The sequence below is a fragment of the Pangasianodon hypophthalmus genome, chromosome 19 (genome assembly GCF_027358585.1).
Source record: "Pangasianodon hypophthalmus isolate fPanHyp1 chromosome 19, fPanHyp1.pri, whole genome shotgun sequence".
Lineage (NCBI taxonomy): Eukaryota > Metazoa > Chordata > Actinopteri > Siluriformes > Pangasiidae > Pangasianodon > Pangasianodon hypophthalmus.
The window spans coordinates 12,144,716-12,161,151 of NC_069728.1; the positions used below are offsets into that span (position 1 = coordinate 12,144,716).

The 16,436-nt window shown below is 38.1% G+C and overlaps 2 protein-coding genes across 3 annotated transcripts; one reads left to right on the plus strand and one right to left on the minus strand.

The window, feature by feature from the left end:
• Positions 1 to 2,333: 2,333 nt before the first annotated feature.
• Positions 2,334 to 6,227, minus strand: mgat2 (alpha-1,6-mannosyl-glycoprotein 2-beta-N-acetylglucosaminyltransferase). Of its 2 annotated transcripts, none has more exons than XM_026923356.3 (2): positions 6,003 to 6,227; positions 2,334 to 4,058 (listed from the first exon to the last, which is right to left on the minus strand). In XM_026923356.3, the coding sequence occupies exon 2, from the start codon at positions 3,811 to 3,813 to the stop codon at positions 2,473 to 2,475; it is 1,341 nt and encodes a 446-aa protein (XP_026779157.1). In that variant the 5' UTR covers positions 3,814 to 4,058; positions 6,003 to 6,227; the 3' UTR covers positions 2,334 to 2,472. The 2 variants fall into 2 exon arrangements, with proteins under 2 accessions (XP_026779157.1, XP_026779158.1); XM_026923357.3 differs by lacking the exon at positions 6,003 to 6,227 and adding an exon at positions 5,518 to 5,952.
• Positions 6,228 to 14,585: 8,358 nt separating this feature from the next.
• rps29 (ribosomal protein S29) lies at positions 14,586 to 15,939 on the plus strand. The gene is made up of 3 exons (XM_026923338.3): positions 14,586 to 14,737; positions 15,255 to 15,354; positions 15,830 to 15,939. The coding sequence occupies exons 1-3, from the start codon at positions 14,676 to 14,678 to the stop codon at positions 15,836 to 15,838; spliced, it is 171 nt and encodes a 56-aa protein (XP_026779139.1). The 5' UTR covers positions 14,586 to 14,675; the 3' UTR covers positions 15,839 to 15,939.
• Positions 15,940 to 16,436: the final 497 nt, after the last annotated feature.

Genomic DNA, 16,436 nt, shown 5'->3' on the forward strand with positions numbered 1-16,436 from the left:
AAGGGGAAAAGGGACAGGACAACCCCAAAAGGGATTTCACTTTGCCACAGTATTAAGACTGCAGTATATCGATGGAGACAGGTTTGCTGCTCCATTCCAAGGTGTTCAAACCCTTGAAAGAGTAGACCTCACGGTTCATAACAAAGGGCTCTAATTGACAGCCGTCGTAGTTCAGAAGAAGGACGGTGGTTACCATCCTATTCTAGATTTCACACTGCTGAACTGTTTCATAATATGTTTAACATATATTATATGTTACTCATATAATGACTGTCCTGTCAAGGGTGTATTCCCGCCTTGTACCCAGCGTTTCTGGTAAAGGCTCTGGATCCACTGCAACCCATGAATGAATGAATTATAAAGTCATGTTAACCCATAACTATATTTTCACTAAACTATGACCCTAATTCCATCTCCAAAAATAAAATGTATTATAATCACAAACTCATTGAGGAATTGCAGTGGTGTGTATGTGTTGTGTCTGTTCTTTTTTCATTATTCTGTGTGATCTGTGATATGATGTGATAACCTTTAATATACTCTTTGATTTTATACTCAGATTACTGCAATCAACTTCCCGAGTACTTAAAGATAATGAAATAATGGCTTGCATTTAATATTGCAAACTATTACTAGTGTAACTACTGATGTAATATTAATATTGAGGAACATTTAGTGTATTGAAAAGTATAACTTTTTTAAAAAATATTTATTACTTCAAATGTACTGAACTGAAAATATTTGTTTTCAAAATTTATTTAATTTTTTTTTCTATAAAAAGATATTACTCCAGGTAGCTTTCAGAGAATAGTGCATGTTTTACTGCAGAAAAAAATGCATAAAAGGAATCATTTTTTCCCCAATCATTTAGATTTAGTTACATTGTCATAATACACTCATTTTTTCTTTACTATCCATGTGGCTATACAGGGAACTCAACTGTTCATTTTAATGTATTTGTGCAGCTAACCAGCAGCATCCACAGTGTAATTACAGAGGCGGCTACTTAAACTGTAGTCGCCAAATAATATAGCAAATAATAATAAACATTTCAAACAATGGTTAAGGTTTTGGATTCTCATTAGACAGCAGAACTACGTCATTTCCCTCACTGCTAATTTAAGATCATTTCACTCATCCAAATGTAGCTAAAGTTTTTTTTTTTGGTGGTGTTCAGAGCCTAGTGTATTCTTGAAACTGCACACATTAAACATGTGCTTGGTACACCTAGTGCCCTAAATGCGACATCTGGGCACTATAACAATTATTACAAGAATAAGGGCCACACATATAACACTAAATTATAATGTTGTCAATTAGCGACCAATGTGACAAACATGGATTGAGCTAGGCAACAAATAAATCCTTTAAGAAAGATGCATAAGAATTGGAAGTTAATAAAAAAAATTTAAAAAAACACACACAAATTAAATTTGCAATTATAGCATTACATGCAATTTTCCTGTTCAGATTGTACCACACTGGTCACACATGATCAATTAACAATGTCAGTAATAATAAGAATCCTCATTGTACAATTAAAAAAAAAAAGAAAGTCTCAGCATGCAAATTAGTTACAGTTAACATGTGCTCAAGTTGAGCTTTGTCCTGCACTTCATACAGCATTCAATCTAATGAACCTGAAATGAAGCCGTTTGGACTTTGAAGTGTTGGGAGGACGAAAAAAAATCGATACACCCTGTGCTACTATGCTGAGACTAGAGTAGGAAGACATGTCCAAATTGTGTAGATACTCACAACTGTGGTGCAAAAATCAACACTACAGCATACGTTTTGATAGCATATTAAATGGAATGTAATTGGCTACCTCTTCACACTTGGCTAGAACAATGAGGACATGAGGAACTATGGCAAGGCTAAACCGCAGCTCACGGAAATGGGACAGGGTGTCTCAAAGGACCTCATTTATTTGCAAGAAAAAGCTAAGGGATTTAAATAGGGCAGAATTATGCACAAGTATCTGCTGCCTTGATGGATAAATGAGCTGGTGTGCTATCATAAAGACAATGTCGATCCCAAAAGGTGGTTTGAGGTTTACCTCCATTACTGAAAATATGTTTGTCTTCCAATATAAATTGCTTTTTACAGTTGTTAAGTAGTGTGTACATTAACTACTGATTGTGTTCTTGAACAAATTCACATGCAAAGCTCCATAAGAAAGACTAACAAAAGGCTTTTCCGAAGGTTGCCAATTTGTTTTCGTCTTAAACTGTATGCTAGTTTTCACACAATTACACTTGTTTACTAATTAAACATGATGCAATCAGCACCATTTTTCTTTCATTGTGCTTAAACAAATCACCAAACTCCAATCCCATATACCTTTTTATTTGGAATATTTCAACAAAACAGGCAATATAAAGAAATAGTCCATTAAGAATTTGTAAAGGCTTTCATTAGAGGATGCAAAAGAAAAATAAAAACAAACCAACCAAACAAAAAAGAATAAGGTCACTGTAACCGAAGATAGCTCTTGCAGAGTTCATGGTCCCTGATATCACCCCAGCCTCCATTTTTGACATGAGGGGCTACTCCACCAGCCCCAGATGCAGGCAGTCTCTTTGTGATGAGCAAATTTTTTGGGAACAGCTGGTTTGTGCTGCTCTGAAGTATGTTTTCTATCTTTCTCTTCTGATTACTGGGCATACAAGTGGTCTTCTTATGGTGCATGCCACAATCCCCAGCATGAAAGATACGGGGAGCTTCACTCACCATGACCTTCCAGAAAGTGGGCAGACAGGTCACAGTTAGGTGCTGAAGGGACCAGTCCCAGTTGTAGTCGTCGTAGGTGCAGAATGCTTCTGTGCACTGGATGAGTTTTTGGTACGTCTCCCTGTCCATGGCCATGCCCATGTTATGCTCTGTGGATTTCCAGGCCTTCACCTCCACTCGGTTGGCTTTGCTGGCATAGCCGATGTGCCCGTAGCTCCCTAGAGAAATAATGTCACAGTCAGCACACTGCTCCTTCTTTAGAGATGTCATCAGTTTGAGAAGATGGTAGAAATCTGGGGCTAAGAAGTGGTCCTCCTCGATAAGAAGCACCAATCCTTTGTGATCCTTCAGCACACGGACCCTGTCCCACACGAAATGTAATTTCCACCACCAGTGGTGTTTGGTTTGGGAAAATTTGGCCTCGCGGTAATGGCCAAAAGAATCAGGGTACTCTGCATTTATGCAGCCGAGTTTTAAGGCGTCTTTCTTGGAAATGTCTCTGGGGCAGTCTCTGGGGTCATTCCCTGGAAACTCTTGAGGATACAGCTGGATGCTAAAAGGAAAGAATATCTGAAGGACAAGGCAGAAGTCAATGGACGAAATTATGTTGTTAATCTCTGGGGACCAGAAATCATGGCTGAATATAAGTAGGACATTTTCAATTCCTTTTGCTTTTCTCAAGCTTTCTACAAGCAACCTCAGGTATTCTGGTCGATTGTGAACCTGCACTACTACTACTAGGTCATCCTTCTGGCGTATCGACTTGAACTTCTCTTCATTCCTCAAGGTCTGGTCAAAGTTGATTTGGAACACAATCCCCCGGTACACCAGAGTGGTATTATCTGTCAAAGGCTTGGGTATAACTTGTTTTTCTGGAAGCGTGTCATTGACTGGTTTCCGGGTTACTGATGCTGTGACCTGTGCCAGACTACTAATGCTGCTCTTCTTAACAGCCTCCACTTCCTTTGGAAAAACAGGACTTCCTCTTTTCTGTTTCCCACTGCTCCAAACGGCAAATCCGCAGATTACGACCACCAGAGTCAGGATCACCACTTTCCTCTTGTAGATTCGGAATCTCATGATAAGCTTTCACCCAGTGGGATAGTAAAAATAAATGAGTTAATTAAAAAAAAACAGAATGGTAGGTTTGTTATCCAAAAATGGTATGTGCTCCAGATTGACTAGCAAATCTTTTGTAGAAAATTGAACTTTTTATCCCAAGGTCTCTAATTTTGGAATGTTACCACTGATGGGATATCAAAGTTGCCGAGGAAAAATTCCATAAGGCATTGTGCTTTAGTGGCAGGACAGTTGCAGCTTAAAATCTGTGGAGCAGAAATAACAAAAGTAGCTATTTTAATTTCCATTATTCCAGATTTACTCTGCCAGTTTAACAATAACAAAGCAGCATATTAAACCAAATTCTAACTGACTGAAGATTATACATTCTGGACTTATATTAACTTAAAAAAAACAAAAAAAAAAACAAGTACTGGCTGAATTTAAAACTCAGAACAATACAATACTGATTTCATTTAAAATGATCTGTCAGAGAAAAACCGCTGACAAAGGTTTTAGGTAAGTTACTGAGTTCTTAGCACACGTAAAGCCTACAAACATATGAGCATGTTACCCACTAATGATCAAGCGCTGATAATAAAGATCAAAACAAAACACTATAAATTAAAATGAGGTCTATGTAGTACACATGGAATTTTTAGTGTAACCACCATGCATATAACGTGAAGACACTCCCATCTCTGTGGTTTATACAGATCACTTACCCTGTGCAAATCGATCATACTTATTACAGACGTTCTCAGGCTTATGTCTGACTGAGTGATAGCGTGCTTTAGTGTTTGACTGATTTACCCAACAGCCAATAGCGTTTAAGATACGTCACACGATAGTAACTTAACGAACTAGCTACATATGGAACAGCAAAGCGTTTAAGGAGAGCCTTTTTTCAACTGGAGGTTGAAACTGTCACATTCAACCTCATCTGTCAACTGTAAGGACGATATCCTAGACAATGAAATGCCAAGTGTTTTAGAGTTATGACAGCCAATAATGACAGACAACCACAGGGTCACCAGGAGGCATCAGACATATCGGAATGGTAAATAAAATGATATTGCTTACTTTTACTGATTGAGAAGCCATAATGGTTTATAAGTCAGAACTGAGTTCTCAGGCAGTCTGAGGTAGAAACACATTCTGCCACCAGACAGACCCAAGTCACCTAACCATGAACTTACTCAAATTCCACCCTCTTCAAAATGCATAAACTTTAACCATTTATTCTCAACCAAGCAATAGACGGAAAAAGCAACAGTGTGTAAAAAGATAAAGCCAGAAAAGCAACGACGACCCATAATCGCTGCTACCAGGCTGCTACTGTAGGGCAAAACCCGTCCCTGGGGGCGGGATATAAATGTATTAGAGAGCATTTAATTGGGCGAAGACATGACTAGTACAGGATGCGTCAACAAAAACGTTTTTATCATTTTCCTGGAAGTGAAAAACTACAGTCAAAATTAAGACAAGATTTTTTTTTTTTTTTTCTGTTTTAGATATATGGTATTCATATTGGTGTCTATAACACTAAGAGACAGGTACCAATAGCACTGAAACACTAATCTGAATTTCAGAGATACTTCAACAGATGTGAGCAAAACGCTGACAACTACAGACACACACTAGCCGTAAATAATATCTAAAACTTCATGTCATATAACTCTCATTCTAAAATTAGACCCTCTAGAATGAAATAAAACTCGATACCTGGTTAATAGCGTGGAGATATTGTGTAAAGTTGATTTAGGAGAGCACTAAACTGTTGAGGCAGAAACAGCGTCGAGTCCAGCTGCACACACTAGGAGTTTAGCAGGAAGTTAGCGAGCTAGCGTGCTAACTGGATGAATAACATTTAGCCGACGTTAAATAGTACAGCTGCCAGTCCTATACTACACCGCAAATATGAATTCCTTAATAAGCTCTAGCATATCTTTTATTATTTATTTTATTTAGCAACATTATAGCGACATTAGGGGAACCCTAGCGAGCTAATAACATAACTAGCATTGGTAGTTCAGTTGGCAGATGTGCAAAGATAGCGCTAGGCTTAGCGAGGTAACGTTAGCTAGCGACAGGAAGCAGTGAAGCAGGAAAAACAAGTACAAATGTGTCGCAACCACTTCTGCATTTCGACACACACACACACACACTTCAAGAAATCCTCTCCACATAATTTGTGTAATGTTACTTACAGCTGACGTGGTTGTGCAGTGCGGCTGTCATAGCAGCGAGATTAGCTGGGCATTTGTTTTCAGTCCATTTCTGTTTTCGTCTTCCTTTTCATACAGCTTCAGGGGAAAAAAAAAAAATACCCTGGCTGGATCACATACATGAGCTTGGTAAAGCCGTACCCGCTGACTGTCTCTTTCCCATAATGCATCACACCTCCGGAGGCGGCTTTCCGTGTTATGACAGTGATGATGTCAGAGCCAAGCTCAAATTTACACTCTGTGGCCACTTGATCCACATCAGTACACCTCCCATAGCTACACCCACTGGCCAGTTCTGCTCAGGTAAAAACCTGCCACATAGCTCTGTTACTATCCACAATCTGTCAATCAATCTGTCAATCTGTCCTTACAGCAGTAGCACTCACACTGAAACAGCATGGTACTGGGTGCTGTAGTGCTAGGAGTACATTAGGACCATTTCTGGGGTTTTAAACCACTTCACTATCACTGCAAGTGAGGAATGAAACACCATGGGGCATGTTGTTATAGGAAAACAGTCAACTGCAATGAGGTATGACATGCTCTGACGTGTTACTGTCAACACCCAAGCTTTCCAACAACAGCACCAATAAGCGTCTTATTCCTCTTCTGTCACCACAATGTGCCAACGATTGCAGTGTTTGATTTATTAATGCAAAACAAGTCATGCTGTTTAGTGGTTTCACGTTACATTTAATTGTTGTGGAACGCCCTTGAAATGAGTTTCTATGCTACAGCTTCTATGCTTCTGTGACAGCAGCTATAAACCACCAATCCCTCAGTAGCCTCTGTTCTCTCTCTCTCTCACTCTCTCCCTCCCTCTCTCATGACGTTCATTCATTTCAATAACTGCTTTATCCTGTTCACAGTCCTGGTAGATCCAGAACCCTGGGTGCAAGGTGAGAGAATTCACCTAGTACATCACATGGCACAATGCATAGACACAATCACACACTCACATCTACAGGCAATTTAGCACAGCCAATCCATCAACCTGCATGTATTTGGACAGTAGGAGGAAACCAGAGAAGCCAGAGGAAACCCATGCAGACATGAGGAGAACTTCACACAGGCAGTAACTCGAGCTTAGGATCAAACTGGGGACCCTGGAGCTGTTAGGCTTCAATACTACTTGCTGTGCCATAGTGCTGCCACTGTCTAGTGAGTAAATAAGACCACAAAAAAAAAAAATCTTTTACAAAGCAGTGACATCCAAGACTCCTTCCATAAATGTTAAAGAAATGTCTACTGATAGAAAGCTTCTTAAATAACAACATGTTTTATAAACTGTTTATTATTATTATGGAGCTTCCACCATGCATTATTATAGAAATGATAACGATTAGAACAAGTGCATTAATATTAACTTATATTTTGAAATACAGCTGGTACTATTGTCAGGGTCATGCTATTATAGACAATTAATCAATGCCTTCTCACCAATCATTTTTGAGAAATTCAACAGCTCTATGGTGTGAATAAATTATCCAGCTAACAGTGCTGCTGTTGTAAAGAAATGGCCAGGGGCTAGAGAATGGTTTACAGAAATTGCGCATGGAAGAAATGAGCTACAAGCTGGGCTAACAATAGTAGGTGTGTTGGATATTTCTATTAGTATGAGGGTGGGTTTGGTTGTTTCTAACTTGCTATAACTTACTTTAGTACAGTATTTCTTTTATCTTTTTATGCTACTTAGCATTTTTTCTTTTATATGGTTGAAAGTTGAATGTATGTATGACTGCACACCTTAAACTGATCGACACTTTAAATTTCGTTGTACATGTGGCATGTTACAAAGACAATAAAAGCCTAACTAACTATCATACTGTGATTTTATTTACATCCACATCCCCCTGCCTTTGCTAATGCCTACACATATACCTGTATGGTATAATAAAGAGGCACTGAGTATATACTGCAGATATATTAGATTAAATATCTAATACAACAAAAGACACTTGTAAAGTCTGTCTACACTCTCTGGGACTCTCTCCTTCCTAACTCATGCTTACAAAGGAATTAAACACAACATAAGACAACAATCATCCATGACTGACTTTACAGAATGAAAATGCATATACTCTGTTAGACACGGTCATTTATCTAGACACACTCATTCCCATTCGTTCACTCGTTGCATGTCGATGGCAAAAACTAGACTGTGTCAATACAAGACAATGCTGACGTGTGCTGGCTTGTGTAAGACTGGGTGACTATTATCAGCATCAGAGATAATGCTGGCTGACGTGTGTTCTTCAGTCTACCACATGAAGACAATTACATTACTCACTGTGTCCTGTTTTGGGATTCAATTTTAGAAAGAAAAGCACTGCTTCTCATTCTGGAGCTGCTTAAGTAGAGTGGTTTCAGAAATAACCAGTAAAAGAACCCAATCTTATGTGAGCAAACAGTGAGAAAGCCAAGGTTCATTACTGGGGAACAGCAGTATTTGGTTGTTCGTTGATGTTACTGCACCACAGTAAGTAATTTAGCAACATAACAAACACAGCAACGGGTTATTTGGATAATAAGAAATAAATATGCTGGAAGCTGTGGCCAATTTATTAAAAATTTGATGAGACAATAAAATTCAAAGTTTAAGCAATTGCCCATTCACACCAATGGTACATTTGCGTCTCTATTAACTATCAGAACATCAGGCCTCATTTATAAAGCATTGATATTATCTGGCTATTTTATGTGGCTGGCTGTATTATGTCTCAGGGTTCCCTCATGTCTGTGTTACCTTCTGGCTCTCCATTGTTGTTATGCTGCCATAGCTAGTCTTGCCGTGTCCCTGCTTGCACTCTGAGCACAGTGGACATTTTCCTAACCATTACAGGACAAGAGCATACCTAATAAGCTTTGTCACCCACACCTGATACTCATACTCATAAGTTGCTCATAAGCTCATAAGTTCCTGGTTATACAATTGCACTTTTTGATTATATAGTATACAGTTATAGAAGAGAAATAATTAATAATCGCACTATCTGGTGTCACCCAGATGAGGATGGGTTCCCTGGATGCTACCCTTCCCTGGTTCCTCTCAAGGTTTCTTCCTCATTTTGTCTCAGGGAATTTTTTTCCCTTTCCGCTGTCGCCTCTGGAATTTATATATCTATTTATATATGAATTTATATATGTTCATTGTTAGAAGCGCTATACAAATAAAAGAAAACTGAAATGAATTGAATCCTTTAACGCTGTGCAACACTTCCAGCATGTCTGCTGAGACACTTAAAACTATTAAAAATAGCAGTTTCCCTGTGTGATGTTCTTGGTGTGCATGATCAGAGTAGATTCAGTGTAGATCTTTTTTTCTCCTCCGTTTTCATGTCACACCATTTTCTTTTCATGTCACTTAATTAACACCTAACTGACCTTTTCTGTAATCTGTCTCTAGTTTTCAACCTTTTCAGGTGCTGTTACAATGCATAATATTTTTATTGGTGTAGAAGTGAGACAAAATAATTTCCACTTCTGCCCTTCTGCCTTTTCTTTCACCATTAGTATTCATTTCGTGTTCCCAGTCCTCTGTATGCTTGACCTTTTATGGAGTTTTGTGGGTGTCACTAAATGCAAATGAGCTTTGTCGGGAACGCACCTTGCACTTTATGGGTGATTAACATACACATGCAAGTACGAAGAAAATCACCCATTCTGAAACGGATTAATCCAGTGGACAATATTAGTTCAGTTTGGCTTGTGCAAACCATTGCACACAACTTTACTAAAAGATTGATAAATGAGGCCCATTGTGGGCTACTACCTGGTTGCCCCCTCTAAAATCTGCCCTTTGATCATGGTGAACCTTCAAATATGACGAGTCGCCAGCACACAAACACACACACACACACCTGATAAAATAATTGACTAGTAGCTATATGTAGTAGCCACCTCAGATTCTAAATGAAACTTGCTAAGAGATCAATCTAAATAAAAGAATAACACGTGTGCTAAGAAAATAAATGGTCCTACCTAAAGGAATCAGGGTTTTTTCTTCAGTAAGCATAAAGCTGGCTTAGTTTTGAGTACAATAAACAGTCATTGCCATACAGAAAATCAGCATCACTCTACACCTCTTATTAGCTCTACATTTTATGTAAAAGCACAAGATGTATATCCGCCACACACAACTTCATTATGCGTATGAATCAAATGCTCTGACTTTTCAGCTAAATATCTGATTCTAGGATTTAAACTGTTTTTGAAAGTATCCTAAAATATCAGATCAACGCTCAAACCTTACTTGTGCAATCCACTCAGTCACATTTAGACCCTGTCTCCATATTTAGATCCCATCTCTACTACAGCACAAGCAGAGCACAACATATTAAAGGTGGAGTTGATGGAACTATAATAAACCAAACTCTGAAACTCAGTATATGATCTCATCTTCTTTTAACTCAGTCCAAAGGTTGCCTGAGTGCGTGCTCAGCACAAAGCGTGTGTGTCATGGGACACACACTCACTGTAGATTACTGAGTGTGGAAATCATCCACCTGAGTTTCTTTTGCAAACTGTAGAGCCAATTCATGTAATAAAGGACACAGACTAATCAAGGTCTTGGAAATAAAAGGTTGTGTCTGGGTTTTTTGGAAGATATTTTTTGTAATTGAATGTAATAAAAAGGGTAATGTCAGGTAAATGGGTACAGTTACAAAGCCTTTGCAGTGGAACTGTTTGATAGAAGTAATATGATTTAATTCATGTAACATTATATAAAGGGGTATGGTCAGTATAAAAACAGGAAAATATTGAGGTAGGAAAAATGGCATATGCTTTGGCTAGTTTTTAATAAGATTATAATCTAATCTAATATTTTCCACATATTTATGATGCATATATAAATAGCATGGGGGGCACAGTGGCTTAGTGGTTAGCACATTTGCCTCGCACCTCCAGGGTTGGGGGCTTGAATCCCGCCTCTGCTCTCCCCCCCCATCCAAAGACATGCACTGTAGGCCGATTAGCATTTCCAAATTGTCCAGAGTTTGTGTGTGATTGTGCCCTGTGATGGGATGGCACCCCATCCAAGGTGTCCCCTGGGATAGGCTCCAGGTTACCCTGCAACCCTATGTAGGATAAGCAGTACAGAGGCTGGATGGATATAAATAGGATATACTATTGAAACGAAATCAGCAAAAATTATTTCAAATCATGTACATATGTTTACAATTTAATTATTTTCCAGATGTCCCAAGTTACCATACCTTTTTTGTAATTTGGAACAGCGTGGTTCAGGTTAATTGGAACGGTTTTAAAATACAGTAAGTGGAGAGAGGAAAAATGAAGGGATGTAATAGATGCATGAAAAAGGATTCAAAAGGAAATTGAATTAAAAGGAAATTAAAAGGAATTAAAAGGAAATTGTCATGCACGCATTCAGTATGACATTACTGCCAAAACAGCTTATACCTTCAATAAATGTTGTCTTACTAACAAAAATTAACCTTATTCTTTTACTAACATTTAGCTGTGTCATACATTCTTGAATAACAAAGTACCATTTTTTTTACTAGATAGATCCATTAGACACAAAGATTTAAATATGTATAATGTGATGGTCCACTCAGTCCATTACATTTCTACAAATAAGGACTTTAACTTTACAGTCTATGGCTCAAACAATCCAAACCTATTATGTGTGTCTGAACAATGAAATCATTGAACTCCTATCCTGGTCTCAGGTTGAACCTGTCATATTTGATAGAGTAGAGACAAACTGGGAATAAATCCACATTTTTTAGAAGACAGATGAGAGATGAAATTGTAGGCTTACTAATAAATAAGGCATTTAAAAGATCAGTAGTAGTCTTAATCTAGTTTCCAAGCAAATTTACATGCAGTAGGCAGCCAGTGTGGTTGTGATTTGATTAACAAAAGAAGACCACATTACATCGAGCTACATTAGAGCTCCTTTTCAAATGAAGTCTGGTCCATAGCTTGGCTGAACCTCTACTGACTCTGGTGTTAAACACCTAATAACTCTGTTATTTGAGTGCCTCCAGCCTGAGGCTGTTGTAATCAGAATATATGGATCTGGAAGCACTTGAATCATATATCAGTGTAAAATCTATGTTTAAAAAGAGTATAGGCTACTTGAGTAATTATATATTTCCTAATACAACAAATGACCCTTAAGGTTTCTGAGGTTGTCCTTCTTGGGGAATCCTCAAAGATTTTATTCCAGTGTTTCTCAGTCTGGGTCTGGAGAACCACTACTCCACAGATTTTGATGTTTTTCTTGCCCACAACACAACTTCAAGTAACCAGCTTGAACCAGATCGAACTGGGTGAGTTAGAGAAAGCAACACCAAAATGTCAAGTGCAGTGGTACTCCAGGACCAGTACAACACTCTTCATATATAGAGCCCTATCAGAGAAAGTTCCAAATAATTCTCATTTAGGAACCTTTAAGGGCTCTTTTTCAGAACGTGTAGATATAAATTTACAAAGGAATCTAAATCTATGCAATATGACCAAAAGTTTGTGGACAGCTGACCATCAGACCCATATATGGTTCTTCTCCAAACTGTTGCCACAATGTTGGAAGTACACAATTGTATAGAATGTCTTTGTATACTGTAGCATTACAGTTTCCCTTCACTGGAACCAAGAGGCCCAAGCATGTTCCAGTATGACAATGCCCCTGTGCACAAAGCAAGGTCCGTATAGCGTATTTATTAATGATGAGTAGACGAAGCATTATGAAGCGTTGAAGCTTTCTAACCATGTTAAAAAATGATTGGTTGACTTGTACTTGCACTTGCACTTGAAGTGCCCAGTAGTGTCCTCTAGTGGTTAAAAGTACTGAAGCTGTCTGTCAGATGACAGTGCTGTGTGAAATAGTTAAAGGTTCGAAAGAAATAAAGGAATGATGTAAGTCATGTCAAATAAATGAATTCTTAAAAGAGAGTTACATTTTTATCAGAGTATAGTTTTGGGCCATTGGTGTAACCATGTCTGTAAGATTAAAATCTACAAATAAACAGTGTGCTTCACCTGGACACTGACAGAGTGTCTTTAAACCTTCCTCTATCATAACTATGGGTTCTCTCATCTGACTGGCATAAAAGCTTAATGACTTTGTTCAGGCTATGCATCTGAACACTAAATTAATTATATTTGGTTTCGTTGATTTTTCGGTAGGTTGTTCGGATTTTCAACATCTGTGTAGTTCTGGTCAGATCTTACCAGCCATAGAAAATAAATTATAATCAGGCTTGCCAGCTGGGTCGCCAAATTGGGCTAGTTTTGGGACAAGGATGTGGGTACCAAAAGCAAATCTGTGGGATGTGGTTTTTTGGCAAGTTCGACTTCAGTGGCCAAAGTTTGATTTCAAAGCATATAATCAGAATTAAATCTAATCAGTTTCTGCAAACATACAGTAGGCTGTTGCAAACAAAGGAAACGTATACAAAGGGAACATGTAAGTGAAGACAGTACGTCTACTATGTACAGAACCATTTCTGTTGGAAGATTTATTGTAAAGATTAAGAGAGGGAAAGAGGGATAATGGTGTGGGTAATGTCTGTACTAGGCTATGACAAAAAGGCATATTGCAATGCCTTTGCAAATCAAAAATTCGAGCACACCATGATGAAGTTGCTTCCCCACACTAGGACTGAGAAAACAAAGAAAAGTTACTTTCCTTTTTCTAATGCTAGTGTTTTTTGGGGTAGTTTTGGGTTTTCTGTGCAGTTTCTGAGATGTAGTTGGGCTGGAAATTTTCACTTATCTCAAAACTTTGACTTATCTTCCTGCAGATATTACTGCAACATTATTGAATTATATTGAATTTTTGACTTAGTATACCAAAATAAAGATTTATTATGCTTTATTTTTAGACTTTACCAAACTGCCAAATAGTTTTTTAAAGAAACATTTGATCCATCCTCAGATATCACTTGGCATGCACAAAGGGAATGGGAGCAGTGTAGCTAACTGATTTGTTTTGAGATTTGTAAGGGTTTGTTTATTGGATGGTATAGACAGAACATGTATGCTTAACAAGAATAGCAGGGATTGTGTACTAGAATTATGAATTCATCATTTGATGCATCATTTTAAGAGCTAGAGCTACTGTATATCAGCTATCAAACTAGTGAGCTAGATACTTATGTACAAAGCTATAGGTTATCCTGAACAAATTTGGGCTACAATGTAGATAAGACATAATTTTTAAAGACTTATCATCATATATCATATCATAGAGCTATCATCATATATTATATATCAATTTTGAGGGAAAAAATGAAAAAAAAAAAAAAATCAGACATACAACCGCCAATTTTTTGATGTACTACTGCTCCCTGAAATAAAGAAATATTTATGTTATGCACGCAGAGGAAACAGAACTGACCTGGGGAAAAAACAAACAAACAAAAGACAAAACAAAAAAGACAACAGACAAAACAAAACAAACCCCAGACAAAACAAAACAAAACAAAAATCCCAAAACAAACAAACAAAAAACAGACAAAACAAAACAAAAAAACTAATCGGGTAATATCCTAAACGATCAAAAGGGGGCAACACTCACACTTCAGGTTGTAAAACTAATGTTGATTGCTCAGAGGAAGAAACGTCTTATTCGCGCATGCGCAGTTCAGTTCCTTCCTTTTCGACATCCCGAGCGAAAGAGACAAGATGGGCCACCAGCAGCTCTATTGGAGTCACCCAAGAAAATTCGGTCAGGGATCTCGATCCTGGTCAGTAATACTGGTATTTCATGTGTTTTTAAGTAGGTTTCATTGCTGCAGGCTTTTCCTGTAGGCGATAGTAACCTAGTCTGTGTATAAATGGAGTATCTTTAGACCGCATGGATGTGGCGCTTAAACCAACATGGCGGCTCGCGCTGGTTAGAGTTAAACCGAGTACCATGAAGCTGCGTGCTATCGCTTAATAATGTAACGTTATATATTTACACCAACAAAATTTCTCCTCACAGACGGTTTCGAGGGCCTGTTACACCACCTGAGCCATGTTAAAGCTGAATTACACAGAATATACACAGAATGTAGCCGGTTAGCGTGTTAGCTAATGTAAACTGGTAGAAAGCTATGCTGTTGATGCTAATTTGTTTGTCCGGCTGCATTTACGTTAAAGTACAAACCTGTGTACAGAGCTATAGCCACGCCCAAACGCCCTTCTCTTCTATAGTGTAGTACAGTATGGTCATATTTGCTCCTGAAAGCCTAAGCTAACTTGTGTCTAATCTTCCCACAGCCGTGTGTGCTCAAACAGACATGGTCTGATCCGCAAATATGGGCTCAACATGTGCCGCCAGTGCTTCAGACAATACGCAAAAGACATCGGCTTCGTGAAGGCAAGTGTTCATAGCACTGACTCACACTGTTGAAATGTTTTGTTTTTTTTTGTTATTGTTAAGAAGGCAGTAGTAATGCCATCATTCTGAATGATGATGATGCTGCACCATAAAGGTTAAGATGCGTTCTAATTATTTAATTTTGCTGCTTTTCTTGTCTTTTGTTCAAAAGCATTAATTTAAGTTTGATCAACATGTAAAAATACACACAAAGCAGTTCTTAGTCTCCCTGATGTTTTGTTACTGCTGCTGTGTTTGTCTTCAGAATTTTATTTTTTTTTTCCCCTGTGACATTCAAATGCAAAAAGCTTGGTTCTGATGGGTTAGCCAAAACTCTTTTAACCAATCAGTGACATTTCTCCTAATTTATGCATTTTAATGAAGAAAGTCCTTGAATTGTGTGACTTGCCATTATACTGAATGCACAATCTGAAGGGGTTTCAGGCATTTTCTGACTGTTTCTTTCTTCCTTCAGTTGGATTAAAGGTGTGGACTGCTTCACCAGAGCCATGTTGAAACAACATCCTTCCAGGCAACCACCGTGAAGTCACTTGAATTACAAATAAACACATTTTTCTGGTTAAAGCTGTTGTCGTTCTTCGTTTGAGGGCAAAGTGTACAGGTTTATTGCTTGCACTGCTATTTATACTTTACCTAAATAAATAAGTGATTCTAGTAGCTAAATTTGCAGATGTAATCCAGATGTTTGATGGTATCTGCTGCTGAGAAAGTTATTTAACTTTTGAAAGACGCTCCTTTTACAAAATACAGTCTGAGCGTCTCCTTTTTAATGGAGCTGCCGGTGATGCAGGTGCTTGTGGAAGCCATTATGAGATGATGTAGAAAAATGTGCACTTATGCACAGTAGTTGGAGTAAATCTTTAGTGCTTCATTGCTTTAAGCATTGGTCACAAAGCAGTCAAGCTACACATGACCCTGTCTTGATTCATAATATAATATTGGAGTAAAGGCCAAAGAGAACACACCTAGATAGATTTGTGTGTGTGGTGAGAGTATGGATAAAAAGATGCACTCAGAGCTGAGGAAACTTTTCATTACAGATTGTAAATGAATATGTGGAG